The sequence below is a fragment of the Pseudophryne corroboree genome, chromosome 11 (genome assembly GCF_028390025.1).
Source record: "Pseudophryne corroboree isolate aPseCor3 chromosome 11, aPseCor3.hap2, whole genome shotgun sequence".
Lineage (NCBI taxonomy): Eukaryota > Metazoa > Chordata > Amphibia > Anura > Myobatrachidae > Pseudophryne > Pseudophryne corroboree.
Genome location: NC_086454.1, coordinates 34,528,679 through 34,553,503, shown reverse-complemented (window position 1 = coordinate 34,553,503; position 24,825 = coordinate 34,528,679). Strand labels below are relative to the sequence as shown.

The 24,825-nt window shown below is 49.3% G+C and overlaps 1 protein-coding gene across 1 annotated transcript in view; it reads left to right on the top strand.

Annotated features, from left to right (window-relative positions):
- The first annotated feature begins 1,287 nt into the window (after window positions 1–1,287).
- C11H11orf58 (chromosome 11 C11orf58 homolog) overlaps window positions 1,288–24,825 on the top strand; it is a 46,315-nt gene continuing 22,777 nt past the window's right edge. Inside the window, exon 1 of the mRNA XM_063946460.1 lies at window positions 1,288–1,399. Within this exon, the coding sequence (XP_063802530.1) occupies window positions 1,340–1,399 (60 nt within the window). The 5' untranslated portion in view covers window positions 1,288–1,339. The remainder of the gene's footprint in view (window positions 1,400–24,825) is intronic.

Genomic DNA, 24,825 nt, shown 5'->3' with positions numbered 1-24,825 from the left:
CTAGGACTGTACAGGGATATACAGGCAGTACACACCTCTAGGACTGTACAGGGATATACAGGCAGTACACACCTCTAGGACTGTACAGGGATATACAGGCAGTACACACCTCTAGGACTGTACAGGGATATACAGGCAGTACACACCTCTAGGACTGTACAGGGATATACAGGCAGTACACACCTCTAGGACTGTACAGGGATATACAGGCAGTACACACCTCTAGGACTGTACAGGGATATACAGGCAGTACACACCTCTAGGACTGTACAGGGATATACAGGCAGTACACACCTCTAGGACTGTACAGGGATATACAGGCAGTACACACCTCTAGGACTGTACAGGGATATACAGGGCAGTACACACCTCTAGGACTGTACAGGGGTATACAGGCAGTACACCCCTCTAGGACTGTACAGGGATATACAGGGCAGTACACACCTCTAGGACTGTACAGGGATATACAGGCAGTACACACCTCTAGGACTGTACAGGGATATACAGGGCAGTACACACCTCTAGGACTGTACAGGGATATACAGGCAGTACACATCTCTAGGACTGTACAGGGATATACAGGGCAGTACACACCTCTAGGACTGTACAGGGATATACAGGGCAGTACACACCTCTAGGACTGTACAGGGATATACAGGCAGTACACACCTTTAGGACTGTACAGGGATATACAGGGCAGTACACACCTCTAGGACTGTACAGGGATATACAGGGCAGTACACACCTCTAGGACTGTACAGGGATATACAAGCAGTACACACCTCTAGGACTGTACAGGCACATACAGGCAGTACACATCTATAGGACTGTACAGGGATATACAGGCAGTACACACCTCTAGGACTGTACAGGGATATACAGGCAGTACACACCTCTAGGACTATACAGGGATATACAGGCAGTACACACCTCTAGGACTGTACAGGCATATACAGGCAGTACACATCTCTAGGACTGTACAGGGATATACAGGCAGTACACACCTCTAGGACTGTACAGGGATATACAGGACAGTACACACCTCTAGGACTGTACAGGGATATACAGGGCAGTACACACCTCTAGGACTGTACAGGGATATACAGGCAGTACACACCTCTGCCACTGTAGCAGACACCAGAACTGCACACAGAGCACACACTCACACCTGTTGCTAAGCTGAAGCTGACTGAGGAGAACGCGCATGCGCGGAGATGCGCTGTGAAGGATGCCGGGAGATGTAGTTACAGACAGGAAACACGTGATAGTATTAGCGCAGCTCTAGAACTTACTGTCCCGACATGCATTGCGCGTTTCCGGTGGCAGTCCCAGGAGCAGGATGAGCCGCCACACCGAGAGCAGGGGCCACAAGAGAGGGGCCCAGAGCCAGGATGGAGAGGTGAGAGATGGCGATAACCCTGTCATCCTATCCGGGAATTATTACCTCTAATACTACTGCCTCATCCTGTACTGACCCTAGCCCTAATACTCCTGTTACTGCCTCATCCTGCACTGACCCTAGCCCTAATACTCCTGTTACTGCCTCATCCTGCACTGACCCTAGCCCTAATACTCCTGTTACTGCCTCATCCTGCACTGACTCTAGCCCTAATACTCCTGTTACTGCCTCATCCTGCACTGACCCTAGCCCTAATACTCCTGTTACTGCCTCATTCTGCACTGACCCTAGCCCTAATACTCCTGTTACTGCCTTATTCTGCACTGACCCTAGCCCTAATACTCCTGTTACTGCCTCATTCTGCACTGACCCTAGCCCTAATACTCCTGTTACTGCCTCATCCTGCACTGACCCTAGCCCTAATACTCCTGTTACTGCCTCATTCTGCACTGACACTAGCCCTAATACTCCTGTTACTGCCTCATTCTGCACTGACCCTAGCCCTAATACTCCTGTTACTGCCTCATCCTGCACTGACCCTAGTACTATTACTACTGTTACTGCCTTAACCTGCACTGACCATAGTACTATTACTACTGTTACTGCCTCATCCTGCACTGACCATAGTACTATTACTACTGTTACTGCCTCATCCTGCACTGACCCTAGCCCTAATACTCCTGTTACTGCCTCATCCTGCACTGACCCTAGCCCTAATACTCCTGTTACTGCCTCATCCTGCACTGACCCTAGCCCTAATACTCCTGTTACTGCCTCATCCTGCACTAACCCTAGCCCTAATACTCCTGTTACTGCCTCATCCTGCACTGACCCTAGTACTATTACTACTGTTACTGCCTTAACCTGCACTGACCATATCACTAATACTCCTGTTACTGCCTCATTCTGCACTGACCCTAGCCCTAATACTCCTGTTACTGCCTCATCCTGCACTGACCCTAGTACTATTACTACTGTTACTGCCTTAACCTGCACTGACCATAGTACTATTAGTACTGTTACTGCCTCATCCTGCACTGACCATAGTACTATTACTACTGTTACTGCCTCATCCTGCACTGACCCTAGCCCTAATACTCCTGTTACTGCCTCATCCTGCACTGACCCTAGCCCTAATACTCCTCTTACTGCCTCAACCTGCACTGACCCTAGCCCTAATACTCCCTTTACTGCCTCATCCTGCACTGACCATAGTACTATTACTACTGTTACTGCCTCATCCTGCACTGACCCTAGCCCTAATACTCCTGTTACTGCCTCATCCTGCACTGACCCTAGCCCTAATACTCCTCTTACTGCCTCAACCTGCACTGACCCTAGCCCTAATACTCCCTTTACTGCCTCATCCTGCACTGACCCTAGCCCTAATACTCCTGTTACTGCCTCATCCTGCACTGACCCTAGCCCTAATACTCCTGGTACTGCCTCATCCTGCACTGACCCTAGCCCTAATAACTCTTGTTACTGATTCATCCTGCACTGATCCTAGCCCTTCTACTCCTGTTACTGCCTTAACCTGCACTGACCATAGTACTATTACTACTGTTACTGCCTCATCCTGCACTGACCCTAGCCCTTATACTCCTTTTACTGCCTCATCCTGCACTGACCCTAGGAGTTATTAACTCCTGTTACTGCCTCATCCTGCACTGACCCTAGCCCTAATACTCCCTTTACTGCCTCATCCTGCACTGACCCTAGCCCTAATACTCCTGTTACTGCCTCATCCTGCACTGACCCATGCCTTAATAACTCCTGTTACTGCCTCATCCTGCACTTACCCTAGCCCTAATACTCCTGTTACTGCCTCATCCTGCACTGACCCTAGCCCTAATACTCCTGTTACTGCCTCATCCTGCACTGACCCTAGCCCTAATACTCCTCTTACTGCCTCAACCTGCACTGACCCTAGCCCTAATAACTCATGTTACTGCCTCATCCTGCACTGACCCTAGCCCTAATACTCCCTTTACTGATTCATCCTGCACTGATCCTAGCCCTAATACTCCTGTTACTGCCTCATCCTGCACTGACCCTAGCCCTAATAACTCCTGTTACTGCCTCACCCTGCACTGACCCTAGCCCTAATACTCCTGTTACTGCCTCATCCTGCACTGACCCTAGCCCTAATACTCCTGTTACTGCCTCATCCTGCACTGACCCTAGCCCTAATACTCCTGTTACTGCCTTAACCTGCACTGACCATAGTACTATTACTACTGTTACTGCCTCATCCTGCACTGACCCTAGTCCTTATACTCCTTTTACTGCCTCATCCTGCACTGATCCTAGCCCTAATACTCCTGTTACTGCCTCATCCTGCACTGACCCTAGCCCTAATACTCCTGTTACTGCCTCATTCTGCACTGACTCTAGCCCTAATACTCCTGTTACTGCCTTAACCTGCACTGACCATAGTACTATTACTACTGTTACTGCCTCATCCTGCACTGACCCTAGCCCTAATAACTCCTGTTACTGCCTCATCCTGCACTGACCCTAGCCCTAATACTCCTGTTACTGCCTCATTCTGCACTGACTCTAGCCCTAATACTCCTGTTACTGCCTTAACCTGCACTGACCATAGTACTATTACTACTGTTACTGCCTCATCCTGCACTGACCCTAGCCCTAATACTCCTGTTACTGCCTTAACCTGCACTGACCATAGTACTATTACTACTGTTACTGCCTCATCCTGCACTGACCCTAGCCCTTATACTCCTTTTACTGCCTCATCCTGCACTGACCCTAGCCCTAATACTCCTGTTACTGCCTCATCCTGCACTGACCCTAGCCCTAATAACTCATGTTACTGCCTCATCCTGCACTGACCCTAGCCCTAATACTCCTGTTACTGCCTCATCCTGCACTGACCCTAGCCCTAATACTCCTGTTACTGCCTTAACCTGCACTGACCATAGTACTATTACTACTGTTACTGCCTCATCCTGCACTGACCCTAGCCCTTATACTCCTTTTACTGCCTCATCCTGCACTGACCCTAGCCCCAATACTCCTGTTACTGCACTGACTCTAGCCCTAATACTCCTGTTACTGCCTTAACCTGCACTGACCATAGTACTATTACTACTGTTACTGCCTCATCCTGCACTGACCCTAGCCCTAATACTCCTGTTACTGCCTTAACCTGCACTGACCATAGTACTATTACTACTGTTACTGCCTCATCCTGCACTGACCCTAGCCCTTATACTCCTTTTACTGCCTCATCCTGCACTGACCCTAGCCCTAATAACTCATGTTACTGCCTCATCCTGCACTGACCCTAGCCCTAATAACTCATGTTACTGCCTCATCCTGCACTGACCCTAGCCCTAATACTCCTGTTACTGCCTCATCCTGCACTGACCCATGCCCTAATAACTCCTGTTACTGCCTCATCCTGCACTTACCCTAGCCCTAATAACTCCTGTTACTGCCTCATCCTGCACTTACCCTAGCCCTAATACTCCTGTTACTGCCTCATCCTGCACTGACCCTAGCCCTAATACTCCTGTTACTGCCTCATCCTGCACTGACCCTAGCCCTAATACTCCTGTTACTGCCTCATTCTGCACTGACCCTAACCCTAAGAACTCCTGTTACTGATTCATCCTGCACTGACCCTAGCCCTAATACTCCTTTCTCTTATGTCCTAGAGGATGCTGGGGACTCCGTAAGGACCATGGGGTATAGACGGGCTCCGCAGGAGACATGGGCACTATAAAGAACTTTAGAATGGGTGTGCACTGGCCCCTCCCTCTATGCCCCTCCTCAAGACCTCAGTTAGATCCTGTGCCCAGAGGAGATTGGGTGCATTACAGGGGAGCTCTCCTGAGTTTCTCTGAAAAAGAATTTTGTTAGGTATTTTATTTTCTGGGAGCACTACTGGCAACAGGCTCCCTGCATCGTGGGACTGAGGAGAGAGAAGCAGCCCTACTTAAGTGATAGTCCCTGCTTCTTAGGCTACTGGACACCATTAGCTCCAGAGGGAGTCGGAACGCAGGTCTCCCCCCGCCGTTCGTCCCAGAGCCGCACCGCCGTCCTCTTCACAGAGACGGAAGATAGAAGCCGGGTGAGTATGAGAAGAACAGAAGACTTCTAAGGCGGCAGAAGACTTCAGATCTTCCCTGAGGTAAGCGTGCAGCGGTAACGCTGCGCGCCATTGCTCCCACACACTACACACACTAGCAGGCACTGATGGGTGCAGGGCGCAGGGGGGGGGCGCCCTGGGCAGCAATATAAACCTCTAGTCTGTCATTATGTGGATATAGGCTGCAGAGGCAGTAAGTGTATAAATCTCCCGCCAGTTTTATAAAATTGAGCGGGACCGAAGCCCGCCGCTGGAGGGGGCGGAGCTTGATCCCACAGCACTAGCCAGCGCCATTTTCTCCACAGAGCACTGCAGAGAAGCTGGCTCCCTGGACTCTCCCCTGCTGAACACAGTGACACAGGGCTGAAAAGAGGGGGGGGGGGGGGCACTTGTAAGGCGCAGTGAGTGTATTACACGGTTTAATATAAAAGCGCTATATTAGGGGGCGTGGCTTGGCCGAGCATGGTGTTGGAAGCTAGGAGTTAGAGCTCCGTATATCCTGCTTTCCCCGCTCGTGGCTACCAATGACCCGGCTCAGGCGTTGTGGCTTTTGACCCTGCTCATATTGAGGGGTCTGTGGGACTGTGTTTCTGCCCTGGGAAGCCGCTGGATGTATCGCGGCCTACACCGCTCGGCCTCACTCCTTCCGCCCGGCGCCATCTTGGGAATCAGTGGCGGAGTCCGGAGCTGCGCTGGGACGGGGCTCCCTCCACTCGCACCCTCTGCTGTTTTCTGCTGAACCGGAGATCGCTGTGTGCGGGCCCCTCTGTGGCGGTGATAGCTGCTGACGGCGCGGGGGTGCATCTGCCTACACGGACCGTCTCTCCTCACATCCCCTGCCTCTCTGCGCTGCTGGTCGGAGCCTCCCAGCCTGCACTACTCTGCCTGCGGGGCTGCCTTGATACTTGCAACTACCCTGCTCCACCCACACTGCTGGGTGACGCTTCCATATCTACACTACTCTCTGAGAGGGTCCACTCAAAAGCCTGCTGTTGATTATACTGCCTGACTGCTGACATTACAGATTTCCTTTTCCTTGCCTGGATTTATTCACCTGCGTGAGACTCTGGAGTCCTGGGGATTTTACAGCCTGTGGTGAGCACGTATTGTTTATTCTATATCATTGAATCCGCCCGTCTCCCATCATGGTACGTGGGGGCAGTGCTGCTGCCTACCGCTGCTGCTAAACTTGAGAAATATGCTAGAGGCTCTCAATCCTCCTCCCAACCCACCAGGGCTGCTGCTCCCCCATCCCCCTCTTCCCCTTCGGAATCACCACCTCGTGAAGACGACACGTCTCAGTCGACGCAGCAAATTCTCTTAGCCATATCCACGTCCGAGCACAGAGTCATGGATAAAATTGGCCAAGTACAGGTGGATATCACTTTAATCAGGCATGACATGCAAAAGATTCGTGAACGGGTGGGGGAGGCGGAACACCGTATCTCTGACCTAGAAGACGTCACCAATCCTCTTAAGGACACAGTTTCCAGCCTCACAACCCAGATGTCGGCAGTTAAGGCGAAGCTCTCCGATATTGAAGGAAGACTGCGTCGTAATAACGTTCGCTTTGTGGGCCTCCCGGAGAGAGTGGAGGGCTCCTCCCCAGAATCTTTCCTTGAAACATGGCTTCTCCGTCTATTTCAACGCGATGACTTTGGTCCTCAGTTCTCTGTGGAGAGGGCCCATCGATTGCCTGCCAGGGCTCCTCCCCCGGGCGCACCTGCACGCACTTTCATAGCCCGTTTTCTACATTACAGGGACCGGGATGCAGTCCTACGGCTGGCCCGTACACAGGGTCCTTTGAAATTTGACAACCATGATATTTCTGTTTACCCAGACTTTGCCGTGGAGGTCCAGAAGTCGCGTACGCAGTTCCTACAGGTCAAGAGAAAGCTTCGTGACCATCAAATTCAATATGCCATGTTATTTCCGGCACGGTTGAGGGTGGTGTATGATGGCTCCACACACTTCTTCAATACCCCTCAAGAGGCGGAGGCCTGGCTGGAGAGCAGACCCAGGCCCCCTATTTAGGGACTGTTTCTCCCTCAGAGGACGCATTGACTGCTGGGTTCTGTACTCCTTCTAACCCTGTAGCGGGAATGATCTTTATTTCTAGGAGCTGAATGCTAGGATATAGCCTTTTTGTAGAGGCATTAGTTGTCTCTACTCCCTAGGGTTGTTATAGGCTCTCAGCCTTAGTTTAGTTAGCGTTTTTTTTTGGGATCCAGGCGTGTCTAGTTTGGGATGGATATGCAGGGAGGGGGGGTTTGGGTTGTTCTGGGTTTGTTCTTCTTTTTGTACATGTATTGCCTTATGTGTCACTGTGCTATTTTTTTTCCGCGAACTGTAATGTGTCCATGATTTCGTTTATGTATGCCTTCTGCTCTCCGTATGCTCCGCCTGTGTGCTGGCGGGGGGTCGTAGTGATCCCTTTACTTCTTTCCCTTCTACGTTATGGGTTCCTCTCTTTTGCGCGCCTTGCTTGCCTTGGATTTTCTTCTTCTTCTCCTGCCTCTCCGTATTTGCCCCTTGCCCTTTTTCTCCTCCTGTCCTTTCTCTTTTGTATCCATGGCTGCAGGGGTTGATGGGCTCCGCATACTCGGCTGGAATGTGAGGGGCCTGAATGACCGCATTAAGCGGGCTCTGGTCTTATCTCAGGTGAGAAAGTATAGGGCAGATATCATATGCCTCTCCGAAACGCATCTAGTTGGCACTAAAACCTTGGCTCTCAGGAAGCCCTGGGTGGGTCTCTCCTATCATTCCACCTTCTCTGCTATCTCCAGGGGGGTTTCAGTTTTAGTGCGGAAGTCTGTTAATTTCCACTTGGTTCATAGCCAAATTGACCAATATGGCAGGTATGTATTTCTTAGGGCCTATGTTAACCGTACACTTTTACACATACTTGCTGTCTACGTCCCTCCCCCCTACAATAATGAGGTACTCAGGCAGGCGATGTCGTTTCTTGCTACTTCTCCCTCAGCTCCGGTCCTTTGCATCGGTGACTTCAATAATGTTTTGGATAAAGTCTTAGATAGATGGACTGAGTTTCCCCCTTCCCTACCCTCTGCCTCCCCGTCACCCACTCCGTTCGCAAGGTTGATTTCCGAGCTTGGACTCCTGGATATTTGGAGGTTGAGACACCCTAATCAACTCCAATACTCCTGCCACTCGGCCAGCTTCCACTCGTTCTCGAGAATAGACTTGGCCCTCGTCTCCCCTGATCTCACTGCTAGAATACTGGATGTCCAGTACCTTCAGAGGGGAATCTCGGATCACTCACCTGTGCTGGTGGTCCTGGATTCTGTTCCTCCCTGTGGGGCTAATCTCTGGAAGTTGAATCCCTTTTGGTTGACCTTGTTAACTGACCACGAGGCCTTGCTTAACGAATGGAGTGATTTTGGGGTTCATAATGCGTCCTGTTCTGATCCACTGGTTAAACATGACGCATTTAAAGCTTCACTACGGGGCTCCTTCATACGACAAATAGCTAATGTCAAGAGATCTAGTAGGGAGGAGGAGGTGCGCCTGGAGCTTGCCTGTTCCCAATCCGAATCTACTTACCTCACTACTAGGACTCTTTATGATCGGGCAAGTTGGGATTTGGCCAGGAAAGCCTGGTCTGACCACTTGCTTGATAAATCAAAGCGCAAATTACTTTTCTCCCAGCACGCCCTTTATTCACAATCGGACACGGGGGGTAGTTACTTGGCATTTCTGGCTAGGGGAGAGAGAGCGGGGGGTTCCATTCAGCAGGTCTGTGATACTCAGGGTGAAATGGTATATGCCACTCCTGAAATAGCCCAGTTCTTCCAGTCCTTTTATTCCTCGCTGTATGCCTCTAGAGTCACCTATACCCCTACTCAACTACAGCAATATCTTTCAGACATTACCCTGCCACAACTGTCCCAACAATCTGTAGATATTTTAGATGCTAATATTACCCCAGAGGAAGTTGAGGCTGCTATTGCCTCCTTCCCTAATAAAAAGGCCCCGGGTAGCGACGGTATACCGGTTGAAGTTTATAAACAATATTGTGCATACTTCGTCCCCTATCTTTTGACTCTCTTTAATACATTGCTGGAGGGCGCTCGTCTACCTCCCTCTATGTCTGAAGCTATTATTGTGGTGATCCTTAAACCGGGTAAAGACCCTACGGCCCCGGAATCCTACCGCCCAATCTCATTGCTACCTACTGATGTCAAGATTTTGGCCAAAATTCTGGCACTTAGACTCAATAGTGTTATCACTTCGATCATACATGATGACCAGACAGGATTTATGCCAGGCAAGTCCACTCTCCAAAATTTGAGGCGACTGTTTTGTCACCTACAGATGGGGGACCGCCCCGAGTCGGAGGCTGTGGTAGTTTCCTTGGATGCTGCCAAGGCCTTCGACTCTGTAGAGTGGGAGTATTTGTGGGAAGTACTTAGACGGTTTGCTTTTGGCCCCAAATTCATACGCTGGGTACAATTACTCTATTCCTCCCCCGTGGCTCGGATATCTGTCAATGGCTATGTGACGTCCCCGTTTGCTTTGTCTCCAGACAGGGCTGCCCACTCTCCCCTGCCCTTTTTGCCCTGGCTGTAGAGCCATTGGCATGTTTCATCAGAGCGTCCCCTGATGTTAGGGGCATCACCATTGACGGACATGAGGATGTCATTGCATTATATGCCGATGACATGCTCTTGTTCCTCCGAGACCCTGATGCTTCCCTGACCTCCCTTCTGGGTATTGTTGATACATTTGGTCTCTACTCCGGCCTGACTATCAACTGGAATAAATCTAATGTCTTTCCCATCTCTGGTATTCTCCCTGACCCGTTGCCAGATGTGTCCTCCTTGACCTGGACCCTTCGCTTTCAGTATCTTGGTGTCTGGATCACTCCTAATGTTAAGTCTTTTGTACATCAAAACATTGACCAGGTCACGGGGGATCTGAAGCGACGGGTTCATGTATGGAAGAAGCTTCCCCTTACTGTCACGGGTCGCATTAACCTTATTAAGATGGTGATGCAACCGAAGTATCTTTATTTATTGCAGCACTCTCCTACTTATATCCCCAAGAAAATATTCACTAATATTGATAGTGTGCTTTCCTCCTTTGTTTGGGGCGACAAAACGCCTAGGGTTGCCCTGAAAGCTCTGGTTAAGGCTAAATCGGATGGAGGTTTGGGCTTTCCCAATCTCCGGGCCTATTATATAGCTGCTCAGCTTGCACACCTGTCTAATTGGATTCTCAGTAGGGATAGTCTCACATTTGAGAGATTCTTTGCCGAGTGTGTGGGGTCTCATTTCTCCCCTCTCCAGTTTCTTCTTTCTGCCTCTTCTACTGCTGGTCTTCCTCCTTTGCTCCGACAATCGCTCCTTGTGTGGCGTCAGGCTCACTCCTATTACTCATGGCAAGGCACAGACTCTGACACGCCACTTTGGTTCAATCCAAGATATAGGGAGTTGTTGCAACTCTCACAGGACAACATATGGATTGGGGCGGGCCTTACCACAGTTTCGCAACTGTATGATAATGGTGTTTTCAAGTCTTTTGCACAACTGAAGGAGGAGCTTGAAATATCCAATAGATCCTTTTATTGCTATCTACAGCTCCGCCATGCGGTGCAGGCACAGTTTGGGGCCTCACCCCCACCCATTTCTGACTCCCCGATTAAAGATATGGTTAGGAATTTAGGTGCAAGACACCAAGTTTCCATTCTGTATAGTAGTCTGAATGCACACATCTGTCCAACTATATTTGACCAACTTAAACTCAAATGGGAGCAAGACGTTGGCCCAATTACAGATGACCAGTGGCTACAGGTGTTGAGCTCACTTAAATACTCCACTCAGTGTATCAAATATCAGCAGGTTTATTTCTATGTTCTGCATAGGACATACAGAACTCCAGTTTCTTTGTATAAAGCAGGCCTACGGCCTGATAGTACCTGCCCCAGATGTGGTGCCCTTGAATCTACTTTTTGGCACTTATTATGGCTGTGCCCCACTGTGTATGCCTTTTGGGCAGCAGTCTGGGCGGACGTTCTGCTCACTGAACCTACGCTGCCCCCCTCTCTCCTACTATATGTATGTTTGCGCTAGACTTAGAGGAATCCTACTGCCCTGCACTATACAAGTATGTTCTCTGCCTGACTACCTTAGCTAAGGTGATTATAGCGCGTAACTGGTTTGCTACCTCTTCCCCCAATGTGTACAACTGGCGAGCCCTAGTAAATGAGGTGTCAGGACATGAGAGGTTTACACATAGATCTAGAGGGACCCTACCCCATTACTTTAGCAAGTGGGATAGGTGGAATACCTCCCGTCTAGCTGCAGCTGGAGCACTATTCTCTGAATGATTGAGGCTTCATATTTGAATTTGCAATGTTGCCGTGACGCTTATTCCATGTGACACTGTGACACAGATGGTATTAATTACTGTATTTTTCCTGTAATGTGTGTTTTTTTTTTGTTTGTTTTTTTTTTTCCTTTCTTTCTCCCTCTGTTTTGTTTGTTGTTCTGGTTTTGTTCTGCATTTAATGTTGTTGTTGTTGTTTTTTTTTACCTTGTCCTTGTGAAAAACTCTAATAAAAAAATTACACAAGTTAAAAAAAAAAAAAAAAGCGCTATATTATCTGGGAATTTGTTTCCAGTGTCAGGTGGCGCTGGGGTGTGCTGGCATACTCTCTCTCTGTCTCTCCAAAGGGCCTTGTGGGGGAACTGTCTCCTTATAGATATATCCCTGTGTGTGTGTGTGTGTGTGTGGGGGTGTCTGTACGTGTGTGTCGGCATGTCTGAAGCGGAAGGCTCATCTAAGGAGGAGGTGGAGCAGATGATTGTGGTGTCTCCGTCGGCAACGCCGACTCATGATTGGTTGGACATGTGGAATGTTTTAAATGCAAATGTGACCTTAATACATAAGAGATTGGAAAAAGCAGGGAGTCAATCCACGGCTTTGACTGTGTCACAGGGCCCTTTAGGGTCTCAAAAACGTCCCCTATGCCAAATAGCAGACACGGATTCTGACCCCAGTGTCGACTACGATGATGCAAGGTTACACCCAAGGGTGGCCAAAAGTATTCATCATATGATGATTGTAATAAAAGATGTTTTGCATATCTAGTGTTCACTCTAGGCTGTTTTAGCAGGGCGCCGCGCCCTGCCCGTTTTTTAACAGGCAAAACCCGCCCTGCCCCTTTTGCGGCGCCCTGCTAGAACAGCCACCCGCTCCCTGCCCTCCCGGCGTGTATAGATGCCGTGCTCATGCGCGCGGCATCCATTCACGCATTGGGAGAGGGCTGGGGGAAGCCCAGCACCAACGGAGGTGCTGGGCACGCCCCCAACAGTGACGTCGCCGGCCACAGACGCTCTCTATAGTAGCGTCTGTGGGCCGCACCGCCCCCTAAAATGACGGAGGCGTGGTCACGCCCCCTAATGTGCGTGGCCGCGCCCCCATTTCGGGCACGCGCGCATGTGCCCCCCTGAGTCCGGCACCCTGCCCCAGTTCACTCTGTCAAAGTCAGAAAAATATCTCTATACACACTGCCATATTTGCACCTCATTCTGGTCCGCGCTGCGCATGCGTGCGCTCTCCCGTGCGTGCGCATACTCACAGTCGCGGGCACCCGCAGGCGCACGGTATGCGTATTTACGGTAGAGTTTGTGATCGTAGCGTGCGACTCAATCGTTACATATTTTCAGTAATAATGTATTTTGTAGATCATGGTCCCTTTGATAGATTCTGAAAGTTTAGTTAATATAGCATGTTCCTGAACAGAGAGATCCCTCTTTGTATTGTACGAAGGGTCTAACAGGGGTCATACAGTGGTGTTTAGTATCCATCGGAAGAGTATTTAAATAGCAATATTCCGGTGTTGGTTTGGAGCGGATTAATCGCTCATGCGAATAGTTATGGACATAAGAAGTTTATGTCCATTTACTATTATTTGTTCTTATTTAGTCATGCGGCGGGAAACTCAGTATCCCACCCACCTGAACAGTTGGAAGCAGTCACAGCCCACCTGTATGAATCAACCTATGACCTTTTGTTATAATGCGAAGCCGAATTCCTGTGTCCAATGAACAATGAGATTGTAGGGACCATTGAATTGTATTGTGTGTGGGGCATAAATAGGCAGGCCGACCATATCCAGTTCACTCTCTTCAACGGTTCTCATTGCTGATAATCGGGAGCTGGATATCGAGGCGCATGCGATCGTTTCCCCTTGTGCGTAAGTGTTTCTCCGCAATCATATTGATCTTCTTGTTATTCCGAGCCAATCTCTCTCAATTTCTCTCTCTCTCTCTCTCTCTCTCTCTCTCCTTCTCTTTCTCTCTCATTTTCCCTTAAATTGTATTGTATTGTATTTCCTGTGTAGTTATCTGGTTAGGTAGTCTATGTTATATTGTAGTGTATGACTTGTATTGTGTTTAACTCTTTTGCAAGTATAGCATTCATAATATATATATTAGGCGTTGGACCCTGAGCACGGTATCTGTGTGTTTCTTATAGTATTAAGTATTCTCAGAGCGTCGGTGACGCTCGAACAGCTTTAAAGGTAATAAGGTTATACAGTGTTGCATTTACACTCTATCATTACACTAAGGTTTCTCTATTGTCCTAGTGGATGCTGGGGTTCCTGAAAGGACCATGGGGAATAGCGGCTCCGCAGGAGACGGGGCACAAAAAGTAAAGCTTTAGGATCTGGTGGTGTGCACTGGCTCCTCCCCCTATGACCCTCCTCCAAGCCTCAGTTAGATTTTTGTGCCCGGCCGAGAAGGGTGCAATCTAGGTGGCTCTCCTAAAGAGCTGCTTAGAAAAGTTTAGCTTAGGTTTTTTATTTTACAGTGAGTCCTGCTGGCAACAGGATCACTGCAACGAGGGACTTAGGGGAGAAGAAGTGAACTCACCTGCGTGCAGGATGGATTGGCTTCTTTGGCTACTGGACATTAGCTCCAGAGGGACGATCACAGGTACAGCCTGGATGGTCACCGGAGCCTCGCCGCCGGCCCCCTTGCAGATGCTGAAACGAGAAGAGGTCCAGAATCGGCGGCAGAAGACTCCTCCGTCTTCTTAAGGTAGCGCACAGCACTGCAGCTGTGCGCCATTTCCTCTCAGCACACTTCACACGGCAGTCACTGAGGGTGCAGGGCGCTGGGAGGGGGGCGCCCTGGGAGGCAAATGAAAACCTTTTTTGGCTAAAAATACCTCACATATAGCCTCCGGGGGCTATATGGAGATATTTAATCCCTGCCAGAATCCATTAAAGAGCGGGAGACGAGCCCGCCGAAAAAGGGGCGGGGCCTATCTCCTCAGCACACAGCGCCATTTTCCCTCACAGAAAGGCTGGAGGGAAGGCTCCCAGGCTCTCCCCTGCACTGCACTACAGAAACAGGGTTACAACAGAGAGGGGGGGCACTAATTTGGCGTTAGAAATATATAAAAGATGCTATAAGGGAAAACACTTATATAAGGTTGTCCCTATATAATTATAGCGTTTTTGGTGTGTGCTGGCAAACTCTCCCTCTGTCTCTCCAAAGGGCTAGTGGGTCCTGTCCTCTATCAGAGCATTCCCTGTGTGTGTGCTGTGTGTCGGTACGTGTGTGTCGACATGTATGAGGACGATGTTGGTGAGGAGGCGGAGCAATTGCCTGTAATGGTGATGTCACTCTCTAGGGAGTCGACACCGGAATGGATGGCTTATTTAGGGAATTACGTGATAATGTCAACACGCTGCAAGGTCGGTTGACGACATGAGACGGCCGACAAACAATTAGTACCGGTCCAGACGTCTCAGAAACACCGTCAGGGGTTTTAAAACGCCCGTTTACTTTAGTCGGTCGACACAGACACGGACACTGAATCCAGTGTCGACGGTGAATAAACAAACGTATTCCTTATTAGGGCCACACGTTAAGGGCAATGAAGGAGGTGTTACATATTTCTGATACTACAAGTACCACAAAAGAGGGTATTATGTGGGATGTGAAAAAACTACCGTAGTTTTTCCTGAATCAGATAAATTAAATGAAGTGTGTGATGATGCGTGGGTTCCCCCCGATAGAAAATTATGGGCGGTATACCCTTTCCCGCCAGAAGTTAGGGCGCGTTGGGAAACACCCCTTAGGGTGGATAAGGCGCTCACACGCTTATCAAAACAAGTGGCGGTACCGTCTATAGATAGGGCCGTCCTCAAGGAGCCAGCTGACAGGAGGCTGGAAAATATCATAAAAAGTATATACACACATACTGGTGTTATACTGCGATCAGCGATCGCCTCAGCCTGGATGTGCAGAGCTGGGGTGGCTTGGTCGGATTCCCTGACTAAAAATATTGATACCCTTGACAGGGACAGTATTTTATTGACTATAGAGCATTTAAAGGATGCATTTTCTATATATGCGAGATGCACAGAGGGATATTTGCACTCTGGCATCAAGAGTAAGTGCGATGTCCATATCTGCCAGAAGATGTTTATGGACACGACAGTGGTCAGGTGATGCAAATTCCAAACGGCACAAAGGTGTATTGCCGTATAAAGGAAGAGGAGTTATTTGGGGTCGGTCCATCGGACCTGGTGGCCACGGCAACTGCTGGAAAATCCACCGTTTTTACCCTAAGTCACATCTCTGCAGAAAAAGACACCGTCTTTTCAGCCTCAGTCCTTTCGTCCCTATAAGAGTCATATCTGCCCAGGGATAGAGGAAAGGGAAGAAGACTGCAGCAGGCAGCCCATTCCCAGGAACAGAAGCGTTCCACCGCTTCTGCCAAGCTCTCAGCATGACGCTGGGACCGTACAGGACCCCTGGATCCTACATGTAGTATCCCAGGGGTACAGATTGGAATGTCGAGACGTTTCCCCTTCGCAGGCTCCTGAAGTCTGGTTTACCAAGGTCTCCCTCCGACAAGGAGGCAGTATGGGAAACAATTCACAAGCTGTATTCCCAGCAGGTGATAATCAAATTACCCCTCCTACAACAAGAAAAGGGGTATTATTCCACATTATATTGTGGTACTGAAGCCAGAAGGCTAGGTGAGACCTATTCTAAATCTAAAAAAATTTGAACACTTACAAAGGTTCAAATCAAGATGGAGTCACTCAGAGCAGTGATAACGAACCAGGAAGAAGGGGACTATATAGTGTCCCGAGACATCAGGGATGCTTACCTCCATGTCCAAAATTTGCCCTTCTCACTAAGGGTACCTCAGGTTCGTGGTACAGAACTGTCACTATCAGTTTCAGACGCTGCCGTTTGGATTGTCCACGGCACCCCGGGTCTTTACCAAGGTAATGGCCGAAATGATGATTCTTCTTCGAAGAAAAGGCGTCTTAATTATCCCTTACTTGGACGATCTCCTGATAAGGGCAAAGTCCAGGGAACAGTTGGAGGTCGGAGTAGCACTATCTCGGATACTGCTACAACAGCACGGGTGGATTCTAAATATTCCAAAATCGCAGCTGATCCCGACGACAAGTCTGCTGTGCCTAGGGATGATTCTGGACACAGTCCAGAAAAAGGTGTTTCTCCCGGAAGAGAAAGCCAGGGAGTTATCCGAGCTAGTCAGGAACCTCCTAAAATCAGTGCATCATTGCACAAGGGTCCTGGTAAAGATGGTGACTTCCTACGAAGCAATTCCATTCGGCAGATTTCACGCAAGAATTTTTCAGTGGGATCTGCTGGACAAATGGTCCGGATCGCATCTTCAGATGCATCAGCGGATAACCCTATATCCAAGGACAAGGGTGTCTCTCCTGTGGTGGTTACAGAGTGCTCATCTTCTAGAGGGCCGCAGATTCGGCATTCAGGATTGGATGCTGGTGACCACGGAGGCCAGCCCGAGAGGCTGGGGAGCAGTCACACAAGGAAAAAATTTCCAGGGAGTGTGATCAAGTCTGGAGACTTTTCTCCACATAAATATACTGGAGCTAAGGGTAAATTTATAATACTCTAAGCTTAGCAAGACCTCTGCTTCAAGGTCAGCCGGTATTGATCCAGTGGGAAAAACATCACGGCAGTCGCCCACGTAAATAGACAGGGCGGCACAAGAAGCAGGAGGGCAATGGCAAAAACTGCAAGGACTTTTCGCTGGGCGGAAAATCATGTGATAGCACTGTCAGCAGTGTTTCATTCCGGGAATGGAAACTGGGAAGCAGACTTCCTCAGCAGGCACGACCTCCACCCGGCAGAGTGGAAACTTCATCGGGAAGTTTTCCACATGATTGTAAACCGTTGGGAAATACCAAAGGTGGACATGATGGCGTCCCGTCTGAACAAAAAACGGGACAGGTATTGCGCCAGGTTAAGAGACCCTCAGGCAATAGCTGTGGACGTTCTGGTAACACCATGGATGTACCAGTCGGTGTATGTGTTCCATCCTCTGCTTCTCATACCTAAGGTACTGAGACTTATAAGACGTAGAGGAGTAAGAACTATACTCATGGCTCCGGATTGGCCAAGAAGGACTTGGTACCCGGAACTTCAAGAGATGCTCACAGAGGACTTATGGCCTCTGCCGCTAAGAAGGGATTTGTTTCAGCAAGTACCATGTCTGTTCCAAGACTTACCGCAGCTGCGTTTGACGGCATGGCGGTGGAACGCCGGATCCTAAGGGAAAAAGGCATTCCGGAAGAGGTCATTCCTACCCTGGTCAAAGCCAGAAAGGAGGTGACCGCACAACATTATCACCACATGTGGCAAAAATATGTTGCGTGGTGTGAGGCCAGAAAGGCCCCACGAAGAAATTTCAACTCGGTCGATTCCTGCATTTCCTGCAAACAGGAGTGTCTATGGGCCTCAAATTGGGGTCCATTAAGGTTCAAAATTTCGGCCCTGTCGATTTTCTTCCAGAAAGAAGTGGCTTCAGTTCCTGAAGTCCAGAAGTTTGTCAAGGGAGTATTGCATATACAACCCCCTTTTGTGCCTCCAGTGGCACTGTGGGATCTCAACGTAGTTCTGGGATTCCTCAAATCACATTGGTTTAAAACCAGTCAAATCTGTGGATTTGAAGCATCTCACATGAAAAGTGACCATGCTCTTGGCCCTGGCCTGGACCAGGCGAGTGTCAAATTGGTGTTTTTTTTTCTCAAAAAAGCCCATATCTGGTTGTCCATTTGGACAGGGCAGAGCTGCGGACTCGTCCCCAGTTCTCTCCCTAAGGTGGTGTCAGTGTTTCACCTGAACCAGCTTATTTTGGTGCCTTGCGCCTACTAGGGACTTGGAGGACTCCAGGTTGCTAGATGTTGTCAGGGCCCTGTAAATATAGGTTCCAGGACGGCTGGAGTCAGGAAAACTGACTTGCTGTTATCCTGTATGCACCCAACAAACTGGGTGCTCTTGCTTCTAAGCAGACTATTGCTAGTTGGATGTGTAATACAATTCAGCTTGCACATTCTGTGGCAGGCCTGCCACAGCCAAAATATGTAAATGCCCATTCCACAAGGAAGGTGGGCTTATCTTGGGCGGCTGCCCGAGGGGTCTCGGCTTTACAACTTTGCCGAGCGGCTATTTAGTCAGGGGCAAACACGTTGGTAAAATCCTACAAATTTGATACCCTGGCTAAGGAGGACCTGGAGTTCTCTCATTCGGTGCTGCAGAGTCATCCGCACTCTCCCGCCCGTTTGGGAGCTTTGGTATTATCCCCATGGTCCTTTCAGGAACCCCAGCATCCACTAGGACGATAGAGAAAATAAGAATTTACTTACCGATAATTCTATTTCTCGGAGTCCGTAGTGGATGCTGGGCGCCCATCCCAAGTGCGGATTATCTGCAATACTTGTACATAGTTACAAAAATCGGGTTATTATTGTTGTGAGCCATCTTTTCAGAGGCTCCGCTGTTATCATACTGTTAACTGGGTTCAGATCACAGGTTGTACAGTTTGATTGGTGTGGCTGGTATGAGTCTTACCCGGGATTCAAAATCCTTCCTTATTGTGTACGCTCGTCCGGGCACAGTATCCTAACTGAGGCTTGGAGGAGGGTCATAGGGGGAGGAGCCAGTGCACACCACCAGATCCTAAAGCTTTACTTTTTGTGCCCTGTCTCCTGCGGAGCCGCTATTCCCCATGGTCCTTTCAGGAACCCCAGCATCCACTACGGACTCCGAGAAATAGAATTATCGGTAAGTAAATTCTTATTTCTCTATCGTCCTAAGTGGATGCTGGGGTTCCTGAAAGGACCATGGGGAATAGCGGCTCCGCAGGAGACAGGGCACAAAAGTAAAGCTTTTACAGGTCAGGTGGTGTGTACTGGCTCCTCCCCCTATGACCCTCCTCCAGACTCCAGTTAGATTTTTGTGCCCGGCCGAGAAGGGTGCAATTCTAGGTGGCTCTCATAAAGAGCTGCTTAGAGAGTTTAGCTTAGGTTTTTTATTTTACAGTGATTCCTGCTGGCAACAGGATCACTGCAACGAGGGACAGAGGGGAGAAGAAGTGAACTCACCTGCGTGCAGGATGGATTGGCTTCTTGGCTACTGGACATGAAGCTCCAGAGGGACGATCACAGGTACAGCCTGGATGGTCACCGGAGCCACGCCGCCGGCCCCCTCACAGATGCTGAAGCAAGAAGAGGTCCAGAATCGGCGGCTGAAGACTCCTGCAGTCTTCTTAAGGTAGCGCACAGCACTGCAGCTGTGCGCCATTTTCCTCTCAGCACACTTCACACGGCAGTCACTGAGGGTGCAGGGCGCTGGGGGGGGGCGCCCTGGGAGGCAAATGAAAACCTTTAAAAAGGCTAAAAATACCTCACATATAGCCCCAGAGGCTATATGGAGATATTTACCCCTGCCTAAATGTACTAAATAGCGGGAGACGAGCCCGCCGAAAAAGGGGCGGGGCCTATCTCCTCAGCACACGGCGCCATTTTCTGTCACAGCTCCGCTGGTCAGGAAGGCTCCCAGGTCTCTCCCCTGCACTGCACTACAGAAACAGGGTATAACAGAGAGGGGGGGCAAAATAAATGGCAATATATTAATATAAAAGCAGCTATAAGGGAGCACTTAATCATAAGGCTATCCCTGTCATATATAGCGCTTTTTGGTGTGTGCTGGCAGACTCTCCCTCTGTCTCCCCAAAGGGCTAGTGGGTCCTGTCTTCGTATAGAGCATTCCCTGTGTGTCTGCTGTGTGTCGGTACGTGTGTGTCGACATGTATGAGGACGTTATTGGTGTGGAGGCGGAGCAATTGCCAAATATGAGGATGTCACCTCCTAGGGGGTCGACACCAGAATGGATGCCTTTGTGGAATTACGGGATAGCGTCAACTCGCTTAAGCAGTCGTTTGCCGACATGAGGCGGCCGGACACTCAATTAGTGCCTGTCCAGGCGCCTCAAATACCGTCAGGGGCTGTAAAACGCCCCTTGCCTCAGTCGGTCGACACAGACCCAGACACAGGCACTGATTCCGGTGGTGAAGGTGACGAATTAACCGTATTTTCCAGTAGGGCCACACGTTATATGATTTTGGCAATAAAGGAGATGTTACATTTAGCTGATACTACAGGTACCACTAAACAGGGTATTATGTGGGGTGTGAAAAAACTACCAGTAGTTTTTACCGAATCAGAAGAATTAAATGACGTGTGTGATGAAGCGTGGGGTGCCCCGATAAAAAAACTGCTAATTTCAAAGAAGTTATTGGCTTTATACCCTTTCCCGCCAGAGGTTAGGGAGCGCTGGGAAACACCTCCTAGGGTGGACAAAGCGCTAACACGCTTATCAAAACAAGTGGCGTTACCCTCTCCTGAGACGGCCGCACTTAAAGATCCATCAGATATGAGGATGGAAAATATCCAAAAAGGTATATACACACATGCAGGTGTTATACTACGACCAGATATTGCGACTGCCTGGATGTGCAGTGCTGGGGTAGTTTGGTCAGAGTCCCTGATCGAAAATATTGATACCCTGGACAGGGACAATATTTTACTGTCGTTAGAACAAATAAAGGATGCATTTCTTTATATGCGTGATGCACAGAGAGATATCTGCACACTGGCATCACGGGTAAGTGCTATGTCCATTTCGGCCAGAAGAGCTTTATGGACACGACAGTGGACAGGCGATGCGTAGAGGAGTTATTTGGGGTCGGTCTATCGGATTTGGTGGCCACGGCTACGGCCGGGAAATCCACCTTTCTACCTCAAGTCACTCCCCAACAGAAAAAGGCACCGACCTTTCAACCGCAGCCCTTTCGTTCCTTTAAAAATAAGAGAGCAAAGGGCTATTCATATCTGCCACGAGGCAGAGGACGAGGGAAGAGACAGCAACAGGCAGCTCCTTCCCAGGAACAGAAGCCCTCCCCGGCTTCTACAAAAGCCTCAGCATGACGCTGGGGCTTCGCAAGCGGACTCGGGGGCGGTAGGCGGTCGTCTCAAGAATTACAGCGCGCAGTGGGCTCACTCGCAGGTAAATCCCTGGATCCTGCAGATAATATCTCAGGGGTACAGGTTGAAATTAGAGACAGAGCCACCTCGCCGTTTCCTGAAGTCTGCTTTACCAACGTCCCCCTCAGAAAGGGAGACGGTTTTGGAAGCCATTCACAAGCTGTATTCTCAGCAGGTGATAGTCAAGGTACCTCTTCTACAACAAGGGAAGGGGTATTATTCCACTCTTTTTGTGGTACCGAAGCCGGATGGCTCGGTAAGGCCTATTCTAAATCTGAAGTCCTTGAACCTGTACATAAAGAAGTTCAAGTTCAAGATGGAGTCACTCAGAGCAGTGATAGCGAACCTGGAAGAAGGGGACTTTATGGTATCCTTGGACATCAAGGATGCGTATCTCCACGTTCCAATTACCCCTCACACCAGGGGTACCTCAGGTTCGTTGTACAAAACTGTCACTATCAGTTTCAGACGCTGCCGTTTGGTTTGTCCACGGCATCTCGGGTCTTTACAAAGGTAATGGCCGAGATAATATTTCTTCTTCGAAGAAAAGGCGTATTAATTATCCCATACTTGGACGATCTCCTAATAAGGGCAAGGTCCAGAGAACAGCTAGAGATGGGTTTAGCACTATCTCAAGAGGTGCTAAAGCAGCACGGATGGATTCTGAATATTCCAAAATCCCAATTAATGCCGACAACTCGTCTGCTGTTCCTGGGGATGATTCTGGACACAGTTCAGAAAAAGGTTTTTCTTCCCGAAGAAAAAGCCAAGGAGTTATCTGACCTGGTCAGGAACCTCCTAAAACCAGGAAAGGTGTCTGTACATCAATGCACAAGAGTCCTGGGAAAAAATGGTAGCTTCTTACGAAGCAATCCCTTTCGGCAGATTCCATGCAAAGGGATCTGTTGGACAAATGGTCAGGGTCGCATCTTCAGATGCACCTGCGGATAACCCTGTCGCCGAGGACAAGGGTATCCCTTCTGTGGTGGTTGCAGGAGGCTCATCTATTGGAGGGCCGCAGATTCGGCATGCAGGATTGGATCCTGGTGACCACGGATGCCAGCCTGAGAGGCTGGGGAGCAGTCACACAGGGAAGAAATTTCCAGGGAGTGTGGTCGAGCCTGAAAAAGTCTCTTCACATAAGCATTCTGGAACTAAGAGCAATCTACAATGCTCTAAGCCAGGCGAAACCTCTGCTTCAAGGAAGACCGGTGTTGATCCAGTCGGACAACATCACGGCAGTCGCCCATGTAAACAGACAGGGCGGCACAAGAAGCAGGAGGGCAATGGCAGAAGCTGCCAGGATCCTTCGCTGGGCGGAGAATCACGTGATAGCACTGTCAGCAGTATTCATCCCGGGCGTGGACAACTGGGAAGCAGACTTCCTCAGCAGACACGACCTTCACCCGGGAGAGTGGGGACTTCATCCAGAAGTTTTCCACATGCTATTAAACCGTTGGGTAAAACCAATGGTGGACATGATGGCGTCTCGCCTCAACAAGACACTGGACAGGTATTGCGCCAGGTCAAGAGATCCGCAGGCAATAGCTGTGGACGCGCTGGTAACACATTGGGTGTACCAGTCGGTATAGGTGTTTCCTCCTCTGCCTCTCATACCAAAGGTTTTGAGGATTATACGGCAAAGAGGAGTAAGACTAGTGGCTCCGGATTGGCCAAGAAGGACTTGGTACCCGGAACTTCAAGAGATGGTCACGGACGATCCGTGGCCTCTACTTCTGAGAAGGGACCTGCTTCAGCAGGGTCCTTGTCTTTTTCAAGACTTACCGCGGCTGCGTTTGACGGCATGGCGTTTGAATGCCAGATCCTAAAAGGAAAAGGCATTCCAGAAGAAGTCATTCCTACCTTGATAAAGGCAAGGAAGGAAGTCACCGCGAAGCATTATCGCCGTATTTGGCGAAAATATGTTGCGTGGTGCGAGCAGCGGAGTGCTCCGATGGAGGAATTTCAACTGGGTCGTTTTCCTACATTTCCTGCAATCAGGATTGTCTATGGGTCTCAAATTGGGATCTATTAAGGTTCAAATTTCGGCCCTATCAATATTCTTCCAAAAAGAATTGGCCTCAGTCCCTGAGGTCCAGATTTTTATCAAAGGAGTACTGCATATACAGCCTCCTGTGGTGCCTAAGGTGGCACCGTGGGATCTAAATGTAGTTTTAGATTTCCTCAAATCCAATTGGTTTGAACCACTAAAGAATGTGGATTTGAAATATCTCACATGGAAAGTGACTATGTTACTGGCCCTGGCTTCGGCCGGGAGAGTATCTGAACTGGCGGCTTTGTCTTATAAAAGCCCTTATTTAATTTTCCATTCGACATAGGGCAGAGCTGCGGACGCGTCCGCATTTTCTCCCTAAGGTGGTATCAGCGTTTCACCTGAACCAGCCTCTTGTAGTGCCTGCGGCTACAGACGACTTGAAGGACTCCAAGTTGTTGGACGTTGTCAGAGCCTTAAAAATATACATTTAAAGGACGGCTGGAGTCAGAAAATCTGACTCGCTGTTTATACTGTATGCACCCAACAAGTTGGGTGCACCTGCTTCTAAGCAGTCGATTGCTCGTTGGATTTGTAACAAAATTCAACTTGTACATTCTGTGGCAGGCCTGCCACAGCCTAAATCTGTTAAGGCCCATTCCGCAAGGAAGGTGGGCTCATCTTGGGCGGCTGCCCGAGGGGTCTCGGCATTACAACTCTGCCGAGCAGCTACGTGGTCAGGGGAGAACACGTTTGTAAATTTTTACAAATTTGATACCCTGGCAAAGGAGGACCTGGAGTTCTCTCATTCGGTGCTGCAGAGTCATCCGCACTCTCCCGCCCGTTTGGGAGCTTTGGTATAATCCCCATGGTCCTTTCAGGAACCCCAGCATCCACTTAGGACGATAGAGAAAATAAGAATTTACTTACCGATAATTCTATTT